This window comes from Theobroma cacao, chromosome 1, assembly GCF_053813885.1.
Source record: "Theobroma cacao isolate CCN51 chromosome 1, ASM5381388v1, whole genome shotgun sequence".
Taxonomy (NCBI): Eukaryota; Viridiplantae; Streptophyta; class Magnoliopsida; order Malvales; family Malvaceae; genus Theobroma; species Theobroma cacao.
Genome location: NC_142639.1, coordinates 365,919 through 384,708, shown reverse-complemented (window position 1 = coordinate 384,708; position 18,790 = coordinate 365,919). Strand labels below are relative to the sequence as shown.

General features: G+C 37.8%; 5 protein-coding genes across 5 annotated transcripts; 3 read left to right on the top strand and 2 right to left on the bottom strand.

Annotated features, from left to right (window-relative positions):
- Nucleotides 1-1,186: 1,186 nt before the first annotated feature.
- LOC18610667 (protein STRICTOSIDINE SYNTHASE-LIKE 5-like) lies at nucleotides 1,187-3,377 on the top strand. The gene is given in 5 exon segments (XM_007046480.3): nucleotides 1,187-2,090; nucleotides 2,173-2,388; nucleotides 2,390-2,481; nucleotides 2,581-2,713; nucleotides 2,924-3,377. Coding segments are annotated over 5 exon segments (1,062 nt in total). The 5' UTR covers nucleotides 1,187-1,748; the 3' UTR covers nucleotides 3,203-3,377.
- On the bottom strand, nucleotides 3,341-5,991 carry LOC18610666 (isovalerate--CoA ligase AAE2). The gene is made up of 2 exons (XM_018124803.2): nucleotides 5,507-5,991; nucleotides 3,341-4,849 (listed from the first exon to the last, which is right to left on the bottom strand). Exons 1-2 carry the CDS (start codon nucleotides 5,831-5,833, stop codon nucleotides 3,410-3,412), a joined length of 1,767 nt encoding a protein of 588 aa, XP_017980292.2. The 5' UTR covers nucleotides 5,834-5,991; the 3' UTR covers nucleotides 3,341-3,409.
- Nucleotides 5,992-6,798: 807 nt separating this feature from the next.
- Nucleotides 6,799-9,335, top strand: LOC18610665 (uncharacterized). The gene is made up of 3 exons (XM_007046478.3): nucleotides 6,799-7,052; nucleotides 7,140-8,361; nucleotides 8,979-9,335. Exons 2-3 carry the CDS (start codon nucleotides 8,000-8,002, stop codon nucleotides 9,211-9,213), a joined length of 597 nt encoding a protein of 198 aa, XP_007046540.2. The 5' UTR covers nucleotides 6,799-7,052; nucleotides 7,140-7,999; the 3' UTR covers nucleotides 9,214-9,335.
- A 138-nt stretch (nucleotides 9,336-9,473) lies between these two features.
- Nucleotides 9,474-12,313, bottom strand: LOC18610664 (isocitrate dehydrogenase [NAD] regulatory subunit 1, mitochondrial). Its single transcript, XM_007046476.3, has 4 exons — nucleotides 11,629-12,313; nucleotides 11,284-11,523; nucleotides 10,754-10,832; nucleotides 9,474-10,071 (listed from the first exon to the last, which is right to left on the bottom strand). Exons 1-4 carry the CDS (start codon nucleotides 12,136-12,138, stop codon nucleotides 9,797-9,799), a joined length of 1,104 nt encoding a protein of 367 aa, XP_007046538.1. The 5' UTR covers nucleotides 12,139-12,313; the 3' UTR covers nucleotides 9,474-9,796.
- A 1,442-nt stretch (nucleotides 12,314-13,755) lies between these two features.
- LOC18610663 (serine acetyltransferase 2) lies at nucleotides 13,756-18,688 on the top strand. Its single transcript, XM_007046473.3, has 10 exons — nucleotides 13,756-14,322; nucleotides 14,961-15,158; nucleotides 15,271-15,330; nucleotides 15,625-15,720; nucleotides 15,804-15,828; nucleotides 16,101-16,195; nucleotides 16,851-17,017; nucleotides 17,117-17,190; nucleotides 17,848-17,907; nucleotides 18,095-18,688. The coding sequence occupies exons 1-10, from the start codon at nucleotides 14,086-14,088 to the stop codon at nucleotides 18,130-18,132; spliced, it is 1,050 nt and encodes a 349-aa protein (XP_007046535.3). The 5' UTR covers nucleotides 13,756-14,085; the 3' UTR covers nucleotides 18,133-18,688.
- The last annotated feature ends 102 nt before the right edge of the window (nucleotides 18,689-18,790 follow it).

Below are 18,790 nucleotides of genomic sequence, written 5' to 3'. Positions count from 1 at the left end.
ATGCATTGCACCAATCATAGGAAAACTCGATGATTTTAATTATTTTTCCTTTGTTATTTATTTTTGTTTTTTATCCAAAATAAAAATAAAAATCATATATTTAATCAATGTTGGTCAAAGGACAAAAATCGAAATACTTGAACACAATAACAACAGTTATATGCAGCATTAGCGCAAAGCAAAATCGTATATAATAGTCAAATTTTCAATTTTTAATTTCTTTTGCATTTACATCATAAAAAAAAAAAATACTCTTTCATGATTTGGCTTTCAGAAACAAAAAATTAAGCAATAAAAATATTGTTTAATTTCTCTCACTTTTTATCCCATGTATATGCTCAATCTAATCATGGTCTAATTAACATGGAAATCTTAGTTATGAACCTGTAAACTAACTTATTATAGACATATAAATTTAATTTTTAAAATTTATTTTTTTATAAATTAAAATATTATTAAGAACAAATCATTCTAATGATGCACATCCCTAACATATCATTCACTAATAACCTCTTTGCCCCAATTGAAAGACTTTTATAAATTAAACTATCCTCCTCTAAAGTAAACCTTTTATTTGGTATGCAGTCCTCTACCGTATTACCTTTTTCATAAATAATTTTTAAAATTTATTAAATAACAACATGTCACGTCAAAAAATAGAAGTTAGGATAATGTGTACGAAGAGCCAAATAAACATCAACATTACTTGTCAGAAATTGTTTACGTGCCTCATCGAATATCACCAAGGGGATGGCCAAATTAATCTGGCCAAATTAATCTGGCCTTAATAAAACAACGATTCCAAAGGGTGACAGCCGCCATAGGCAGCAACTTCTTTAGGAAACAGGGAAATGATTTGGTCACGAATGGTGGCTATCCAACCATTTCTTTGCTACGTCGATCACTCAGCTTCACCCATATATACTTCACATTTGGTACCAAACCCCGCAAAACTCTATCTTGTTCCGGCCAATGGTATCCATTCACTTCTCAACTTGATAAAGATTACTAGTTTTAAGCCACAAAACTCAACATTGAATTCAAACCAATGATGCCAGAGCTGTTTCTAATCAAACTTTCATCGGTTGCCGATTACGATTGATTGAATGTAGTTTGGACATTAGTTATAGTAAATAAACATTTTTGTTTAATCTTTCAACTGTACAGACCTCAAGGCAACCAAATGACTTGAATAATCAAAATCAAAATCATTGGTGGTCACTGTTGAGATAGAAACTAGCTAGAGTGTTGTTTTTGTTTAACTAAGAATGGGACAAGTGTCCATTTTGCTTCGTTGTACTGATTTAATAGCCTAGATTGCTTGCTGCTGATACCTGTCCTTTGAACGTGTAAGCATTGTATGCTTACCTTAATATTATGTTAAGCACTTGGTGATCTTGTACAAGTGTTAATCCTGCATTTTATGTATATATGAATGTATCTTTCCTCAGTTAATGGATGATCGATATTAACCAAGTTCCTCTGTTTTTTCCATTGTCTTTTACTTTTCTTCTCTGCATATATGATACTTCAGTTGTGAATTAACAAATAACAGTCACCACGTGCGTAGAGGGTAGGAAACCCAATGTTTCCAATCTTTTGACCCTTCCGAGTTCTGATGTTTCCAAAGGATAAGAAGAATCTGTCAAGAAACCTGCAACGCTGCGATGCCTGACTCAACCTCTGAATGAATTTCTGCTCCTCATCCAAGAAAGCGGCTATGGCCCTTCACTCTTGTTTTGTCAACGATGGTTCCTGTACTTGCAGCTGTGCTTGCCTACCAGCTTGACTCATTCGATCCAGCTCCTATACCCATCCACGAATTGGCTCAGGCCCCCATCGCTGCCTCATTGCGCAACGATGGCATGCTACAAGGAGCAGAGTTCGTGGGTGCAGGGAAGTTGCAGGGACCAGAGGATATCGCATATGATTCCAAGTCAAGGCTCATCTACACGGGTTGCTTAGATGGGTGGATCAAGCGAGTCAGGTTGAACGATTCGACCGTGGAAACTTTGGTCAACACCTACGGCAGACCGCTAGGAGTCGCTCTTGGACACAATGATGAAATAATCGTAGCTGATGCTTTGAAGGTAAGTTACCTTTCCTAAGACAGCACGTGACCTGGGAGCAATCAAAATCAAATTTTGAAAAAGATATTGATAATGTTGACAGGGACTGCTGAATATAAGCAGAGATGGTGAGGTGGAGCTGCTAACAGATGAGGCTGATGGCCTGAAATTCAAAATTACAGACGGTGTAGATATAGCAGATAATGGTATGATATATTTTACAGACGCTTCATACAAATATGACTCGAATGATCACTTACTGGACATGCTGGAGGGTAAGCCTCATGGTCGATTTATGAGCTTCGATCCAGTTACCAGAAAAAACCAGAGTGTTGGTCAGCAATCTTTACTTTGCTAATGGAGTTGCAGTATCACCACGTCAAGATTCTGTAATCTTCTGTGAAACAACAATGTATGTTGCATTGGTGGCTAATCTTGTAATCTTTATTACCAACGGTTCCTGCTGCCATTCTGATGATTTAATTGCCCGAAATTGACAACTTAATTGCAGGAGAAGGTGTAGAAAGTATTACATACAGGGCAACCAACAGGGACAGCTGGAGAAATTTGTTGATCAATTACCAGGCTTCCCTGATAATATCAGATATGATGGAGATGGCCACTATTGGATTGGATTGCCCTTGGTAATACTAATTCTTTTTAATTTTGGATGAAATTTGTGAAATTTGGGTGGTGCTATAATTTCTTGTGTAAGAACAACAATGAAAGATACTTAGCAGCAGTTTGAGTCTTGAATTGGTTGAGCCATTATTTACTACCATATTGCATACGAACTACTATTTTTTTTCTTAATAATTACTGATAATTTAAACATTGTTGTACATATTGGCCAGGAGACTTCGGCTACTCTTGATTTAGCATTCAGGTATCCTTTCATCCGAAAGGTTATGGCGATCATGGAGAAGTACATTGGACCTCTATCTATGGGGAAAAATGCAGGTGTCTTTGTAGTTGATTTGGAAGGAAAACCAGTTGCTCACTACCATGATCACAAATTATCTATGGTTACAAGCGGAATGAAGATAGAAAATCGTCTATACTGTGGCTCTGTCATCTATCCTTACATTGTCAGTCTCAATCTGGATCAACATCCTGCTCGAGCCACTGTGTGAGCAAGTAATTCTGCAAAGTAGTATGCTCTGCTGCAAATTTGCAAATGGCAGGGATAAATCGTGGCTTGTGCTGTCAGTATATGGCTTTGTTTAGCTATCTGTGAATGGTAAATACATTACAGTTAACGAGCCAGAGAATTACAATGAGCAACTTTGAGAAATTTTTTTTTTGCCAGTTTTGGAGGAAACTGTACATTATCATTTTGCTCAAAACAGGCTGCCCAGGGCCTTTGCTTTTTCTCTCAATATAAACTTCTGTATCTTTCCAGTTGAAGTTCTTGGCAATTCCGCAAAGATCACTGTTCTGGGAGCCATATAATGTGGCAAGTGATCTCGGCAAAACCTGATTAGTTCTTGAGCATTGACAGCAAATCCCTCTTTTAACTTCACAAATGCACAAGGTGTCTGCCCCCAATGATTATCTGGCCGCGCAACAACTGCAGCCTCAAGAACTGCTGGATGACCATACAAAACTGTTTCAACCTCCACCGTGCTTATATTCTCTCCCCCTGAAATTATGATGTCCTTCAGCCGGTCCTTTACTTCTATATAACCATCTGGATGCTTCACAGCAAGATCCCCACTCCGAAACCATCCACCACTAAATGCCTTCTCTGTTGCTTGCAAGTCTTTAAGGTATCCACTCATTACAGTGTTTCCTCTGAACATAATCTCACCCATGGTTTTACCATCAGCTGGTACACTTTCCATGGTGACAGGATCTCTTATATCAACCTCCTCCAAACCAAGATGTTGCATTCCTTGCCGGGCTTTCAACTTTGATTGCTCATCAGGAAGCAAGGAATCCCACTCAGGTTTCCATGCGCAGTATGTACCTGGACCATAAGTTTCTGTGAGGCCATACAAGTGATTTACACTAAAACCCAACTCTTCCATCTTAAATAGGATCTGTGGAGGTGGTGGTGAGCCACCTGTCATTATTTCAACCTTGTGGGAAAGTGGCTTTTGATCACTGACACGTGAATTCACAATCATGTTGAGGACTGTAGGAGCTCCTCCCATGTGTGTCACGTTGTGCAGGACTATATTTTCAAATATCTCCTTTGGGGAAACGCTCCTCAGGCATATGTTTGTGCCACCCTGCGCTGCAACCCCCCAAGTGAGGCACCAGCCATTGCAGTGAAACATAGGCACAGTCCATAGATAAACAGGCATTGAGTGCATTCCATGTAGGAAAACAGTTGCAAGGGAGTTGAGATAGGCTCCCCTGTGACTGTAAACAACTCCTTTGGGCCTAGATGTTGTACCAGAGGTATAATTCACAGTAATGGGATCCCATTCACTTTTCGGTCTTCTAATCTCAAATCCAATATGCCCAGTCTCTAAAAAACTTTCATACTCATAAGCACCTGGCTCAAAGCTGGTTGGAGATGAATCATCCCATTTCCAAATCAAGATCAAGATAGGTGGTTTTGTGTTTGTTTTAGCAAGAAGATCAAGTGCTTCACGAGCAATGTCAAGTAACTTGTAGTCCACAAATACGATCTTAGCTTCTGAATGTGTCAGTAGAACTGATACCATGGCTGAGTCAAGGCGTGCATTAAGTGTACAAAGGACTGCTCCAGCCATTGGAACAGCAAAATGCAGCTCATACATTGCTGGGATATTGGGAGCCAGGGTCGCAACCTGCTTAAACAATTTAGAGCTGAAAATGAAGATCCCAATTGATTATGTAGTTCAAAAAGGCACCTCCATGAGGCATTATATATTCTTAAACAACATATATAAAAGTTTGCTTTCCAACTTCCTTCCCCACATCCCCAACTTTCTTTCCCAACCATACGTCAATTAATGAAATTTTTTGTTTGATCAATCAAATTCTCATTAGCACAGACAGCATCAATGTGACAGAATACCTAACTTAAAAAAAAAGAAGAAGAAAGAACCAAAAGAACAATGATTAAGTTGTAAAATGAACCAAAACACTTGTTTTTTCTTTTGAAAAAGCTAAGGTTAATCATCTTAGTGAGCCGAAAATGTATATTAGCCAGCTTGGTTCTGCATGTTGATACTGTATAAATTATGTATGGAATTACATAGAATTGAAAATCTTTTCAATATATACCAATTGATTATCATACTCTTCAATAAATCAGCCAGTACCCAACTTTGAATTACGATCCAAAAGCACTGAAACTCGACCAGGATCTAAAAAATAATACAAAAATAAATTATGGGAGCAATTGCAGATTGGTGGTCGACAGATTTGGAGCTGTAGGGAAGATAAAGAGGAACCAAAAACAAAAAGAAAGAAAGAAAGATGTTAGATAAAGAGCAACGCACCACATCACCACGGGAAATCCCCAGCTGGGACAGAGCAGAAGCGAGCTTGAGACAACGTTCATGAGTTTGACTCCAGGTGTACTTATAAGAACCATAAACAACCGATGTTGTGTCCCTGTAAACCTTGGCTGCTCTCTCCAAGAAGCTTATGGGAGACAGAGGCACGCAATTGGCGGGGCAACGGACAAGACCCTCCATTAATTTCCATGAGTCGGGTTCAGAATCCCCTTCAAAGCGAGAGAAGTGGCGATAACTTTGAGCAGAGGAGGGGAGGCGGTTGACACCGGGGAGCAATCGGGACCATGAAGATCTTAAGAAGCGGTTCATGGTCGTCGGGTCGGGAAGAGAAGAGCCAGCTGACAGACTCGAGAGTGAAGTTACCAGGTGAAACTGAACTCAAAACCGATTCGCCTTGTCTTTATGTTGCAGAGAGATACTCGGACAGGCTGTGAGACGTGGGAGTCGTTCACGTGTGGTCCAAAAGAACAAGGTTCAATCTTTTTCACATTAATTAAACTGTGTAAATGAATGCAATTACCCAATGCCATAGTAATTAAAGCTTACAAAATTATTCTTCCATGATTGCAAGTCCGGGTATTGGTGTGGTTTTCCTTCTCTTCTCCGAAATGTTGGCCGCTTCAACGTTGCAAAGTCAATTTATTTGAAAAAAATTGTGAGAAATAATTTTTATTATAATTTTAATTATTCTTAGTTAATTTTTAACATATGATAACAATACTTTCTAAATAATTTTAATTTTTTTTATTTTTAAAAATTTTAAAATTAAACCTCGATTTTTCATTTTTATAAAATATTATTTATTTAAAAATACGAGCCAGTTTACGATATGAACCTATAAACATATGAATTGATTTTATTAAAAATAATTTTATTGAAAATTAATTTTTTTTAATTAAAAATAATTAAAATTATAAAAAATATTATATTTATAAATATTTTATGCATAAAAAGTGTTTTTTTAAAAAAAAACTTATTTATTTGTCTACTTTCAGGTTTTTAAGTCTGTCTTTTTAAGAAAGCCATTTCACATCAAATCCAATTAATCTAAGGAAAAAAAAAACAAATGTTCAACTGTTTCTTTGAACGTTTCCGAAGTTACGTCAAGTCCAAGCAACCAATCCAAAAATCTCAAGTCTTTTGACTCTCCATCCAAAGATCGGTTCATCTTTATCCTTTCCTAATGAAATTTTCGCACACAAAAATCATTTAAAGATGTATAGATCGCTACATCCGAGATCAAGCTAATAATTTGATAAAAATTAAGCTTTTCTGTGTAAAACATATCAAGTTTGCTTAAGTTTATCGCCAAGGAACTATAGGGAGAGATGATTGAACACTAGATCGGATCAATATGTGTTTGCTTATGGAACAGTATGCCTGAAGAGCTAGCTGAGGCATGACCAGGATCGATCAACCAGCTGAAAATTGTATATGCTGCAGAAGAAACTAACCTGTCCCTTCCACTGGCTCCTGCTTACTAGCATGAGTGTTCAACCTACTACTGCAACTTATGATCATGACTCAGGTTTTTGAGTTCTGAAACTTCTGATTCAGTTTGGGTTTGGACTGCAAAATGCAATTGTTTTTTTCTTTTTTATCGATTCATTAACAGGAACTGGGTCCTTGGCCCATTAGAAACCGAAAAAAAGAGAGAAGAATCTGGACAAGTCCACGACCCGAAAAACAAGTCAGTCAAAAACGAAGTCCATCTCAATACGGGGAGCCCAAATACGTCGACGTGTTGTATCCGATTCCGCTATCGCCTCCGGGACAAGATCCCAGATACAGCAGAGAATTTTCCGGGAAAGTTGAATGTTGTCAAATCCAACTTTGTCATGGAACAAACGCGAAAATGCTTACGTGTCTAGGATCTCTACCGTTTAAACGCTCATGTTTTGCCATCAACCCTTGGCGGTAGACCTTCTTGACATGCTCCCTCACCACACCATCTCACTACTTGATTACTCCTAATAGTTCTTGTTTTCTTTCTATATGAAAATGGTGGAGAGTAGAGAGGGGAAATCTTGTTATTTCCTCTGAGAGAAACGCTGATGGCGGTTGGCAGGAGAGAAAAAGCGAAAATTTTTGACTAGATAAAGACGAAGGAGAAAAACATTCATTCAAGTATTGTCCTCCCGAAAGGCAAACTTTTTATGTTGATGACCACGACATTTTGCGTCTCGTGGTGGGTCACTCTCTCTCACACTAACCTCTGTCTCTGCTCCTTCTCTCTCTCTCTCTCTCTCTCTCTCTCTCTCTGATATTATTAATCCCATTGTCCTTTTTCTCTCTTTTCTTACCTTACTTTGGAGCTCTTGTTGGTTCCTTTCTTTCGCATCCACTCACATTTACAAACCCTAAAGATTCCCACACAGTCTCAGCAAATCTAATCGTAATCTAGTCCTTCCTTAAAACCCCAAAAAGGGTAAACACAAAGAGAACCGCTTTTCACTTTTAGTGCTCTTTTCTTTAATGGCAAAAGGGTCGTTTAAAACACTAGGAGGGATAGAGGATGAGTCCGGAACAGAGCAAGAGTCAGAGGCTGAGAGTGAAGATGAGGAAAAGCAAGAGCAAGGAGAGGAGAGGAGGGTTATGATAAGGGTGGTGCCTCGGGAGAGGTTTGAGAGGAGGAGTTTGATACAGTCGCACTCTGCAAGCTGCCGCCGTGGTGATGGTGGTGGTAGTCTTTTGTGTTGTCAAGCTGATGAATGTGATACGGATTTGAGAGATGCAAAGCAATATCATCGGCGCCACAAAGTCTGCGAGCGACACGCGAAGGCTGCTTTTGTTTCGGTTAAGGGCATTCGGCAGAGGTTCTGCCAGCAGTGTAGCAGGTTACTCCTTGCTCATTTTTTTGCTGATTACTTTAATGGTCATTTACATTTTTCTCATTTGGAGTTTTCCAGAGCTTGATGTCCATGTGAAAGTGTTTCATCTGTTTTATTTGTAACTTTGGGTAGTTTGTTCATACTTTTATACATTAGATAGGAACCTGCAGGTCTAGTTTTCACCATTTGATAAAGAGACATCAATGGTGGAAATCATTTCTGCTGAGGTGATTGCTTTGTTATATCAAACAATCCGACCTCCTTATATTGTTGTTGAAGATTGAAACTGAGAGTTTTATTGGAGAATCGATGCCAATGTCTTGAATATCTATAGTGTGAAGAAAGATTATCGTCAACGATCAATTGCGGCGTATAGATGTAAACCCCTGCGTAGGAAGATCAAGCCCAAAGACAATTGTGAGTTGTCTGTCACTATTGCTGTGTGTAAGCTGATAAGTCAATCTCAGAGACAAATATTTGTAGTTCAGGTTTCTACTGATTGGGAGCTTGATTCAGCATAACCTGAGGGACATTTCAATGAGAAGGAACAGTAGCTTGTAGTATCAAAAGCAATCTAGTGTGTTATCTGTACAATTTGGTGATTTTTGGACTGTAAAATGCAGGTTTCATGAAATTTCAGAGTTCGATGGTACCAAAAGAAGTTGTCGGGATCGGTTGGCTGGGCATAATGAGCGTCGGAGAAAGGTCCAGTCAGACCAGCAAGCCGAGGATGTTGAAAGATCACCAGCCTCCGAGATGAATACTAGCATGGTGAAAATGCAAGCTGCAAGGCATCCAAAGCCTGGGGAACTGACACTCCAAGGTTGCACCGATCCTAAACGTTTTCGAATTAGATAACTGCAAAATTTTATCAATCTAGATCACTTGTTTAGTACTAGAATCAGTTAGCATAATATATTATCCTAATTATATAAATTTATCCAAAAATTGTTTATATATTATCATTGTTTTCTTCTTTTTAGCCATGTGGATGCCCAGTGAGCTTCGTTATGAGAGTATTTATTTAGTTTTTGCCATAGCCGATAGGTGCCTGCCAAGTCCACGTGAATAATTGAACAGCCAAGGGTTTTCATATAGTTTAATAAAAAGAGGCTTAATTTGAACATGACAAAAGTACAAGGATTTATTTGCCCAATCATAAAATCAAAGATGGTTTCTTCTGGCTTTTAGCCTAGACTTACATTTCTCCTGTCAAAACAGAGATACCATGTTAGCATTGTGACAGGAGTTTGATCGCATAACAAAGTTTATCTCAGAAACCAATTCCACCTTTCATTTGGGATTGCGATTATTTAGACATAATTTCAATTGTGAATGTGAATGAAATCAACCGTAATTGATCCAAGCTCAAAATGTGGAATTTGGGTGGGAAGTTCCCAATATAGATGACAAAGTACTGACTACTCAACTATCTTCTCTCTCAGTCTAGTGCGTCTATGACTGCATCAACAACCTCTTGACTGGTACTGGTTCCTCCAAGATCCTTCGTTCGGTACTTGCCCTCTGATATAACCCGTTTCACAGCAGTTTCCAACCGATCGGCAAAAGAGGGGAACTGCAGATGTCTCAACATCATTGCAGATGAGAGAAGCAGGGCCACTGGGTTTGCCTTCTTCTGTTCAACCAGTTTCTCATTGCCCACATTTCCTGCAGAGGCTCCTTGCTCAAAAACAGCATGGTCAGCCCCGACATTGCCTGCAAAAACAGCACGCCCCACGTTGGGATGAGATTTTAGTCATACATATATAATTTATTGAGAGTCCAACACTACAACTGGAGGCACCTCAGTCTTTTCTGCCGATATCTTATTATAACCTAACCCTTGAAAAAGGGAATAAAGGGGAGGAGATGAATACTCACTAGGTTTTCAATATAATCTCAAATCTTCAATGTCAAACTATTCGAGGAAACAAGAGTACTAGAACAGAAAGCAGGCTAAAGGCTTTAAATTCCTCTCATGGGCAATACATAAATCTTCATTATATGGTTTACAGTGAGCATAATAAAAATTCAAACTTTAGTCCTACAGCTAATATACAAGCACTTGCTATTGAGTCTAGATGCACGTGCATACACAGTCTCATCACTTTCATTGAAAGGACAAACAAAAGAATCAATCGATAGGCATGAACAGAGAACCATTGATTTTCCTTTGTTTTTTGACAGGTGAGAACTATTGATATTAATGAGTTAATTGGCACCGATTTCTTTTTTTGGCCTCTATCACCAAGGTGCTGAGGCTGTCTTGTCATATATGCATCAATGGTTCAACAATACGGATGTAACCCATTCTACAACTAGTTAGGGTGCCAAACATTTAAGAAACAGAAGAAAACATTAGAAAAGAACATCAGTTGATGTGTGTTAGTGGATGTACCTCCAGGCATAACTCCAGTGCCCCCAGCAATACCAGCAGCTGTATTTGCAACTAAATTTCCATAAAGATTGGGTGTCACCTGAGAAAAAAAAAAAAAAAACCAATCAGCATCAGTTAGAGTATCATTAATTAAATAACGGGGAAGAAAAATGACGGCGAAGACAGAAAAAGGAAAAGTTAACATGTACAACAATATGTAGAACTTCATACTCAAGTTGAAGGGCTCGAAGATAGAGAAAGAAAAAGAGTCTCTTAAAACATACTACTTTCATTGACATTAGCAGGATTATGTACTTTCCAAGAGAGTGACGCAATTTATATGGCTTTCTTGATAGTGTCTAATTCCATCATTGTCAACACATCATATCAAGTGTCTAATTCCGTCATTGTCAACACAATTTATTCTAGGTTGTTTGTCCTGAACACAAAATTAACAATCAAATTTCTAATTTTGAAACCATTGCATACTAAATTCTCCAATCAACATAACATAGCAAACATCAACAGCAGAGAGAAGGATATGATAATACCATGACATCAAACTGCTCAGGCTTCGAAACAAGCTGCATACAGCAATTGTCCACGATTATTTCATTGTACTTAATCCCCGGATACTTGGTAGCAACCTCTCGGCATGATTCCAAGAACAAGCCATCAGCAAGCTTCATAATGTTGGCCTTATGCACAGCAGTCACTTTCTTTCTATTATTTAAATAAGCATATTCGAATGCATATTTTGCAATTCGTTCCGAACAGAACTTTGTTATCACCTAGCAATTGAGTAGTATGAGACACGAAAAATGAAATAAAATAAAATAATCCTACACTCAATTCAAATTTAAACATAAAGGTAAAGCGTAAATTAAACGGAGTACCTTAAGGCTCTCAACGACTCCAGGGACGACCTCGTGCTCGAGGCCAGAGTATTCGCCTTCCGTGTTCTCTCTAATCACCACAATATCGACATTCTCGTGCCTCGTAGGCAAGCCTGGCAAATTGAAGCAATTGACGAGCGAAGCGTACAAATCGAGCTCTCTTCTCAGCTGGACGTTAAGCGAGCTGACACCACCTCCCATCGGCGTCGCTAATCCTCCTTTCAGACAAACTTTGTTCTTCTTGATCGACTCGATCACTTCTTGAGGCACGCGATTCATGTCGCCGTGAACATCGTATCGCTCGAAATACACCGGCGCGTGCATCGCCTCCATCACTTGCTCCACGGCGCCCGTCACCAGAGGGCCGATCCCGTCGCCCGGGATCAAGGTAACCCCTCGCGGTGCGCCGTCGCCCGGTCGTGGCATGTAGGTGACGGATCGGCTCGGTGTGAGGTTAGAGCATCGAGAGCTCAAGAGCTGTTTGAGGATCGTACCGGATCTTCGGGCCATGGGGCTCTGAGATAGAGTCGGTCGGGTTTAGGCTTCCAGAGAGCGTGTACAGAAAAAGGGAATTTTGGTTTTTTGTTTTTGTTTGGGCCTTCAAGTGAAGCAAGAAGCCATGGAAGGAGCCGAGAATGGGAGGCACAGAGGGAGGGAGTCAATAGAATAACAAAATCAATTAATTAAAAATAAATATAATTTGAAGAAAGAAAAGGAAAATAATGCTAGGTGGCATTGCTGAGGAAGAATAAAGATCATGTGCAGACAAGACTATGCTCCCACTGCCCTTTCCCAGTTGTATCCAATAGGGACGCAGAGAAGAGTCAAGTCGCAATGGCAAGGCGCCGCGTGTGAAATTGTTATTGTCTCTTACTTGTCAAAAGCTCAAATTAATTTGATTATTTGATTATTTTATAATTTAGTTGGTTTCAATTATGAATTTTTTATTAAATTAATCAATTTGTACATAATCATTTATAAATTATAATATATAATAATATAGATATAATATAACATTATGTCTATATAACATTACAAACATATTTATTATTATAACACATCTAATGAATGTTATAAAAATTGATTAATTTGATTATTACCGGATTAAGCAATTAAAATCTTATATCCATTTTTTTGATTAACTTTTACAGTTTATTCGCTTAAAATAAATTTTTAATTAAATTAATGGAATTAACTATTATGTATTCTAATTTTATGAGTAAATATATTATGAGATGAATTTTTTAATGTATAAATTAAAAATAAAAATTTTATATTGAAACCAATTAACAATAAGTAGATGAATGTTTTTATCATTAAAATCCCATAGTATTCTATTTTACATTATAAGCAAGGAACAAACATCAATATACCTTTTTGTCAAATTATTTTGGCATTAATTCATTGGAAGGAACAATGAATATATTAATCCCATACTACTCTCATTTGGTTTTAAACTAGTACTATAAGACAAAATTCCTTTTACCATACTAGTATACTTAACATGCAGAGGCACAGCAAATCTTGCCAGAAAAAAAAATGGAGAATGGTGGGTGCCTCGGGGACAAACAAACACAAGCATGAGTCAGACTCAGGTGTAGAGGGAATCCCTCTGGCTAAGCCTATTTTGTGTGATTTTTTATAATTAAAATGCAGATGCATTGATCTCTGGGTGCAATCATCATTGTCAGCTGCAAAAACTCTGTTCATAAAGTAACGCAGAATGTCTCTGGTCGTTTACATGGCCACATACAAAATCTCCTTGATGCAACATGTGGACAAATGGAAATGCCTCCATCTCCATCCCAATGATTTTGCCACTTGTTTTCCATTGGGATTGGACTGCTCTGCCCCTCATTGCTGTCGTTTCTATCGACTTTGCAGCGGTAATCCCGGGCAGTCTGCTTCCAATACTTCCTCTTATTCCTTAAATTGCAAGAACAGAAATTAGTTTAGATGGAAGTAAAATCAAGCTTCCATCCTGTAGATAAGCCCATAGGTAAGACAGTTTTTTTTTTTTGCATGCATATATATTTCTTGATGGCATTTTTTTATGTGTATTGAGTGAGAAGAAGTGTTTTTTTCCCATAAAAATTCAAGCAGGAAAAAGCCAAAAAAATAAATAAATAAGAAGTAACTCAACCCACCATGGTGAAAACAGAGACATGTGAACCATTCGTTCATAAAAAATAAGGCCAAACCCTCCAAAAGGGTGAGAGAGACAACCCGTTGTGCAGCAATCTGCGTTACCCCAAACTGCCTCCAGAAGGAACACGAAACAAAAGTCAATTAACGGAGAAACGAGAACAACGAGGTCACTTCCACTAGACCACTTGTCTCTCTCTCTCTCGAGTGTTTTTCTCTTAGAGATTCCGCTCTTTTTTTCTCATTCATGAATATTGCTGTTCCATTGCAAACGATCCCTATCTTTTCTTCTTTCTTTCTGTCTTTATTTGCATGGCCTATGCCAGTGATAAGCTGCGCTGGGAGTCGATTCCCGAGATGCTCTCAAGTGGGCTATCTCTCAAAGAAAGAGAAGATGGAGAGGAAGCTAAAGTCAAGTATGTGGAGTTCCCGTTCGAGAAGGTGTTTCCAGTGTATGCAATGGGCTTTTCCAAGCCTGACACTGACTCTGTTGCCAATTCGGGTCATGACCAGATTTGGGATGCTGTGCGAGAAGAGGCCAAGTTGGAGGTACCCATTTTCATAGTTGCTTGCCCTTCTTCTTTTTTTTTTTATTTAAAAAAAGAAGAAACTTTTTTTGGGTGCTGCTTGAATGTCTGTTTGATCTGTGACTGATGCGATTTTGATAATTGGAGATTTTGCTTTGTGTTGCTTGTGACTTGTTTTATGAAGGGATGTGGAATTTATAGTCGGAAGTTGATAGTTTCTGGGTTTTTGTGGTGTAAGGCTGTATATTGGTCTCATAATTATTTGATTCTCTGCGGAGATATTTTATTATCGGCTGAGTTTGTTGGTAATTACATGGTCTTGACTCTTAACATGGCTTCAGTTTTTCTATTATCACATGCATGTTAAATTGAAATATTGGCTGTTTATTCATCACTCGTCAGAAAGTGGAAGTAATATATATATCAATGGCTTAAAAGGAAGGAGAAATTAGTGTGTTTGATGATCAATTCTTAATGTGGTTCTCTAAATTGTTCTGGCCTTTTTTTCTATTTCTTTTTTTTGGAAAAGCATTTTTTCTATTTCTTATAATAGGAGGTTGTTTATGAAGCTGTCTTGCATGATTGTCACAATGGTTTTAATAGTTTTCTTTGCTTCTTGGTGTTGTGTGAGATAAATTGATAGAATACTACTTGCTGCAGGCAGAAAAGGAGCCTATTCTAAGTAGCTTCTTGTATGCAAGTATCTTGGCGCATGATTGTTTAGAACAAGCATTGGGTTTTGTTCTTGCCAATCGTCTACGAAATCCAACACTCTTGGCAACTCAACTGATGGATATATTTTCTGATGTTATGATGCATGATAAAGGTATTCAACGATCAATACGCCTGGATGTGCAGGTAAATTTGTTGGTTTTTAAAAGATAATGCAGAAGTGATTTCTGTTTTGTAGAAGTCTTTGCTTGAACAATCATTTTATCTGTGCTTATGTTTGGTAATATTTCTTTTGCAGGCATTCATAGACAGAGATCCTGCCTGTTTGTCATATAGTTCAGCTTTGTTATATCTTAAGGTACTATATATTTTTTTGAGCTACTTGCTAATATTATGCACTATGTCATGGCTTTTAGGCAGATCAGTTACTTTGCTGCCCTTGTTTTTTAACCTTGGTTGGTGTATTCCTAATGGTGAAAAGGTTGTTTATTAATTATGACTTCCAGATAGAAAGAGAAGAAATTTTAAGAGATTAGGAATACAAAGGCTATCAACTACTGTTGCACATTCTATTTTATCACTCACAGTCCTTCGTTTTTAGGAACACAATTCTCTGTGATCATATCCAATATGTTACATGTTCCTTTTTCAGGGATACCATTCTCTGCAATCATATCGAGTAGCACATGCTTTATGGAAGCAAGGGCGAAAAGTGTTAGCACTGGCATTGCAAAGCAGGATTAGTGAGGTAGAGTTTTGCTTCTGGTTCCTTGATTAGGTTCATGCCTTTTTGGTTTGTCATTTCAACACATCTTTTGCATACTTTTTCAGGTTTTTGGAGTTGACATACATCCAGGTATATTTGTTTAATACTTTAAATTTATCATGTCTTTCATGCTGTTCGCAATATATAATCTCTGGTTATGAAGTTTTAGCGGGAATTATATGACATCTTCTGAGTCTGTGGTTTTATTGTGTGAAGCAGATTATAAGATCTCTCTTTCTTTTTGAGGGTTTACATAGTGATTGTTCCTATCCAGTTTGGTGTCCATGAGGATAATAAAGGTTTTCTAGTTCCCATGTAAGAATATATCTGAACTTCATTTCTTATGTCATGATTTGATGCAGCTGCAAAGATTGGCGATGGCATATTATTGGATCATGGGACCGGTGTTGTTATTGGTGAAACAGCAGTTGTAGGAAACCGTGTCTCATTGATGCATGTAAGCCACTTTTTTGTCATTCTTTTATGATTATCTCATGAAAAGATATGTTTAAATATGTCTGAAACTACCTAGTTGTTTAAAACATCTGATTTTTGTTTTTTTTTATTTCTTTATCACACTCCATCGACTTCTTGTTAATGATTTGAAAGATAAAGAAGAAAACAGAATTTAAAGTAACTCTTTGGAATTTTAGAAAAAATCCTGGTTGATTTTAAAGCATGTGGCTGAAAGCCAAACTGTTCAATACGTCAGAAGAGTTGGGTTTAGAGATTAATTCTGGTTAAACTTTAGTTGATGTTGCTATTATGAATACCATTTCTTCTGACTCTTCTGCCATTCATCAACTTCTTATCCATTTGTCTATTCACAAGAGGTCTTATGATACCTTTCCTTTCCCATATCTACATATCTGGAGCAGTAGCTCAAGTGTCCATGTTGTGTGAATGTTCAGAAATATAGATTCTTTTCATTTCTGTATAAAGATAGAGTTTGCCCTTTTGATTCCCTTATTATAAGATTATTCTTTATGCTTCCCGAATCACTTGAAATCTCAACTCTCAATGTGTTTTAGTCTCCTAGTTCAAAAGAACTGCCTGCACCAGTTGTATGGAAGAACCTGCTGATCAGTTACATATATAATGCTCTTTTTCAGGGTGTGACCTTGGGAGGGACAGGGAAAGAGATTGGTGATCGCCATCCAAAAGTTGGTGATGGTGCACTACTTGGTGCCTGTGTGACTATACTTGGGAATATAAATATAGGTGAAGGTGCAATGATTGCTGCTGGTTCCCTTGTATTAAAACATGTTCCTCCACACAGGTAGATTTGTACTTTCCTAAATATTAATGGTTGCACTTATTTTGAAATTTATTGACTGTATCATATATGTTTGATGTACCTTCTTGGGGTGTTTTCAAGTATGGTGGCAGGTACACCAGCGCAGGTAATTGGATCCATAGATGAGCAAGATCCATCTCTGACAATGAATCATGGTAGGTCTTGTGCATTAGTATTGAACATTATAAAAGAATATTTTACCCCTGCAACACAATATTGGACTCATTTAGAAAGGAACTTGCACTAGTTTTTTGCATTTGAATAGTAAATTTGGAAATGTTTTCTCTCCCAACTGGTTCAGCTATAACTTTAATCATCATCATGACTGGGTCATATCTTTTGGAATCTTTGTTAAATGGAAATTAGTTCCATTAGAATATGTACAAATGATTTATGAAAACTACCTTATCTTCAATTGATAATAATCTGCTTGACTAATGACTTGATTAAATATATTTAATTGTCTGTGTTGTGGTATTTGGAACTCATGGCTGGAATCTTGTTAGAACTTTAATGGTATAACTGGGTTACTGCCCAAGGTACATAAATTTAGGTCATAAAAAGAAAATTTCCTGATGATTTTTTATGATTGCTGCAAATGTTCTGCTGTCATTACTTAATCTCTCCACCAATGCTCTCATGATGTCAATTTATGAACTCTATTTGCTGTACTTTCACTATTTTGGTACAAGAGGAATGCAATATGGTTCAAACTTTGCTTCTTGAACCAAAGCCCCATCCTCCCTCGCTTTAGTTTCATTACCGGTTACATCTCTGTCCTGACTGCAATGCTTGTTATGATGAACATGCAGATGCTACCAAAGAATTTTTCAAACATGTAGCCGTTAATTTTAGAGAGGGAAGATCCAACAGTAAGTATTTTTTATGTCCCTTTCATCTTTTTGAGAAAATATTACCACGTTGTTTCAGCAATTATGGTTTCTGTGCTGTTGTTTCTCCAATGTTTTTGATCGGTGGAACTATCATTTTGGCTTCTCTTTCTTATGGATGCTGGAATTTGCTTCCCAAAGCTCTAAATCAGTTTACATTACTTTTCAGAGCCATTGGATAAGGGAAACAAGGATGGTGGTACTTGAGGGTGCAGTTGATTGTTCCTGTCATTAGGGGAGAATGGTTGTAGTTTGTACTGTATGCAGACATGTTACGCATTAGGCAATAAGAACAGAATCTTTGTAATAGCCATGAGTCATTCGAGATCAATTGTCCCCTGAAATCATGCCCCAGTCGTTCATGATCTCAGACAGGAAAATTTGATTGAAATCAACGAAGGACTTCCTTTCTGTGCCTTGCGGCTGTGATGCAAGAGCTAAACTAGATTTGGAGTGCAGCAAATTGAAGTGGGTGTTCTTCAAGGCAATCCAAGCTTGATGGTTCTTCTGCCTCTGTGGTGCTGGGTGGACTAACTGCCATGTTAGGCTGTAACCATGGCTCAAGGCCAACAATTTTGAGAGATGTCTTGGCTCTAATCACTAACTAGAGTAGTTAGGGTCATGAAAAACTTCTTTCGTTGCTCTTGAAAGAAGGAAAATGACAAATGCAATTGGAAGTATGAAACCTTTTTCTGTTTCGATTCTAATAGTTGAGATATGTAATCTGTTTTCTTGTTTTCCTGTTGAACGTTGTATCTCAATAGCTAGATGGAGTAATCTTACCTTCCAAATCTCATTAATTTTGCCAAATAAAGGTATACTTGATGAGTCTGAGTCTCCCTTCAGTAAAATAAACTCGGAAAAG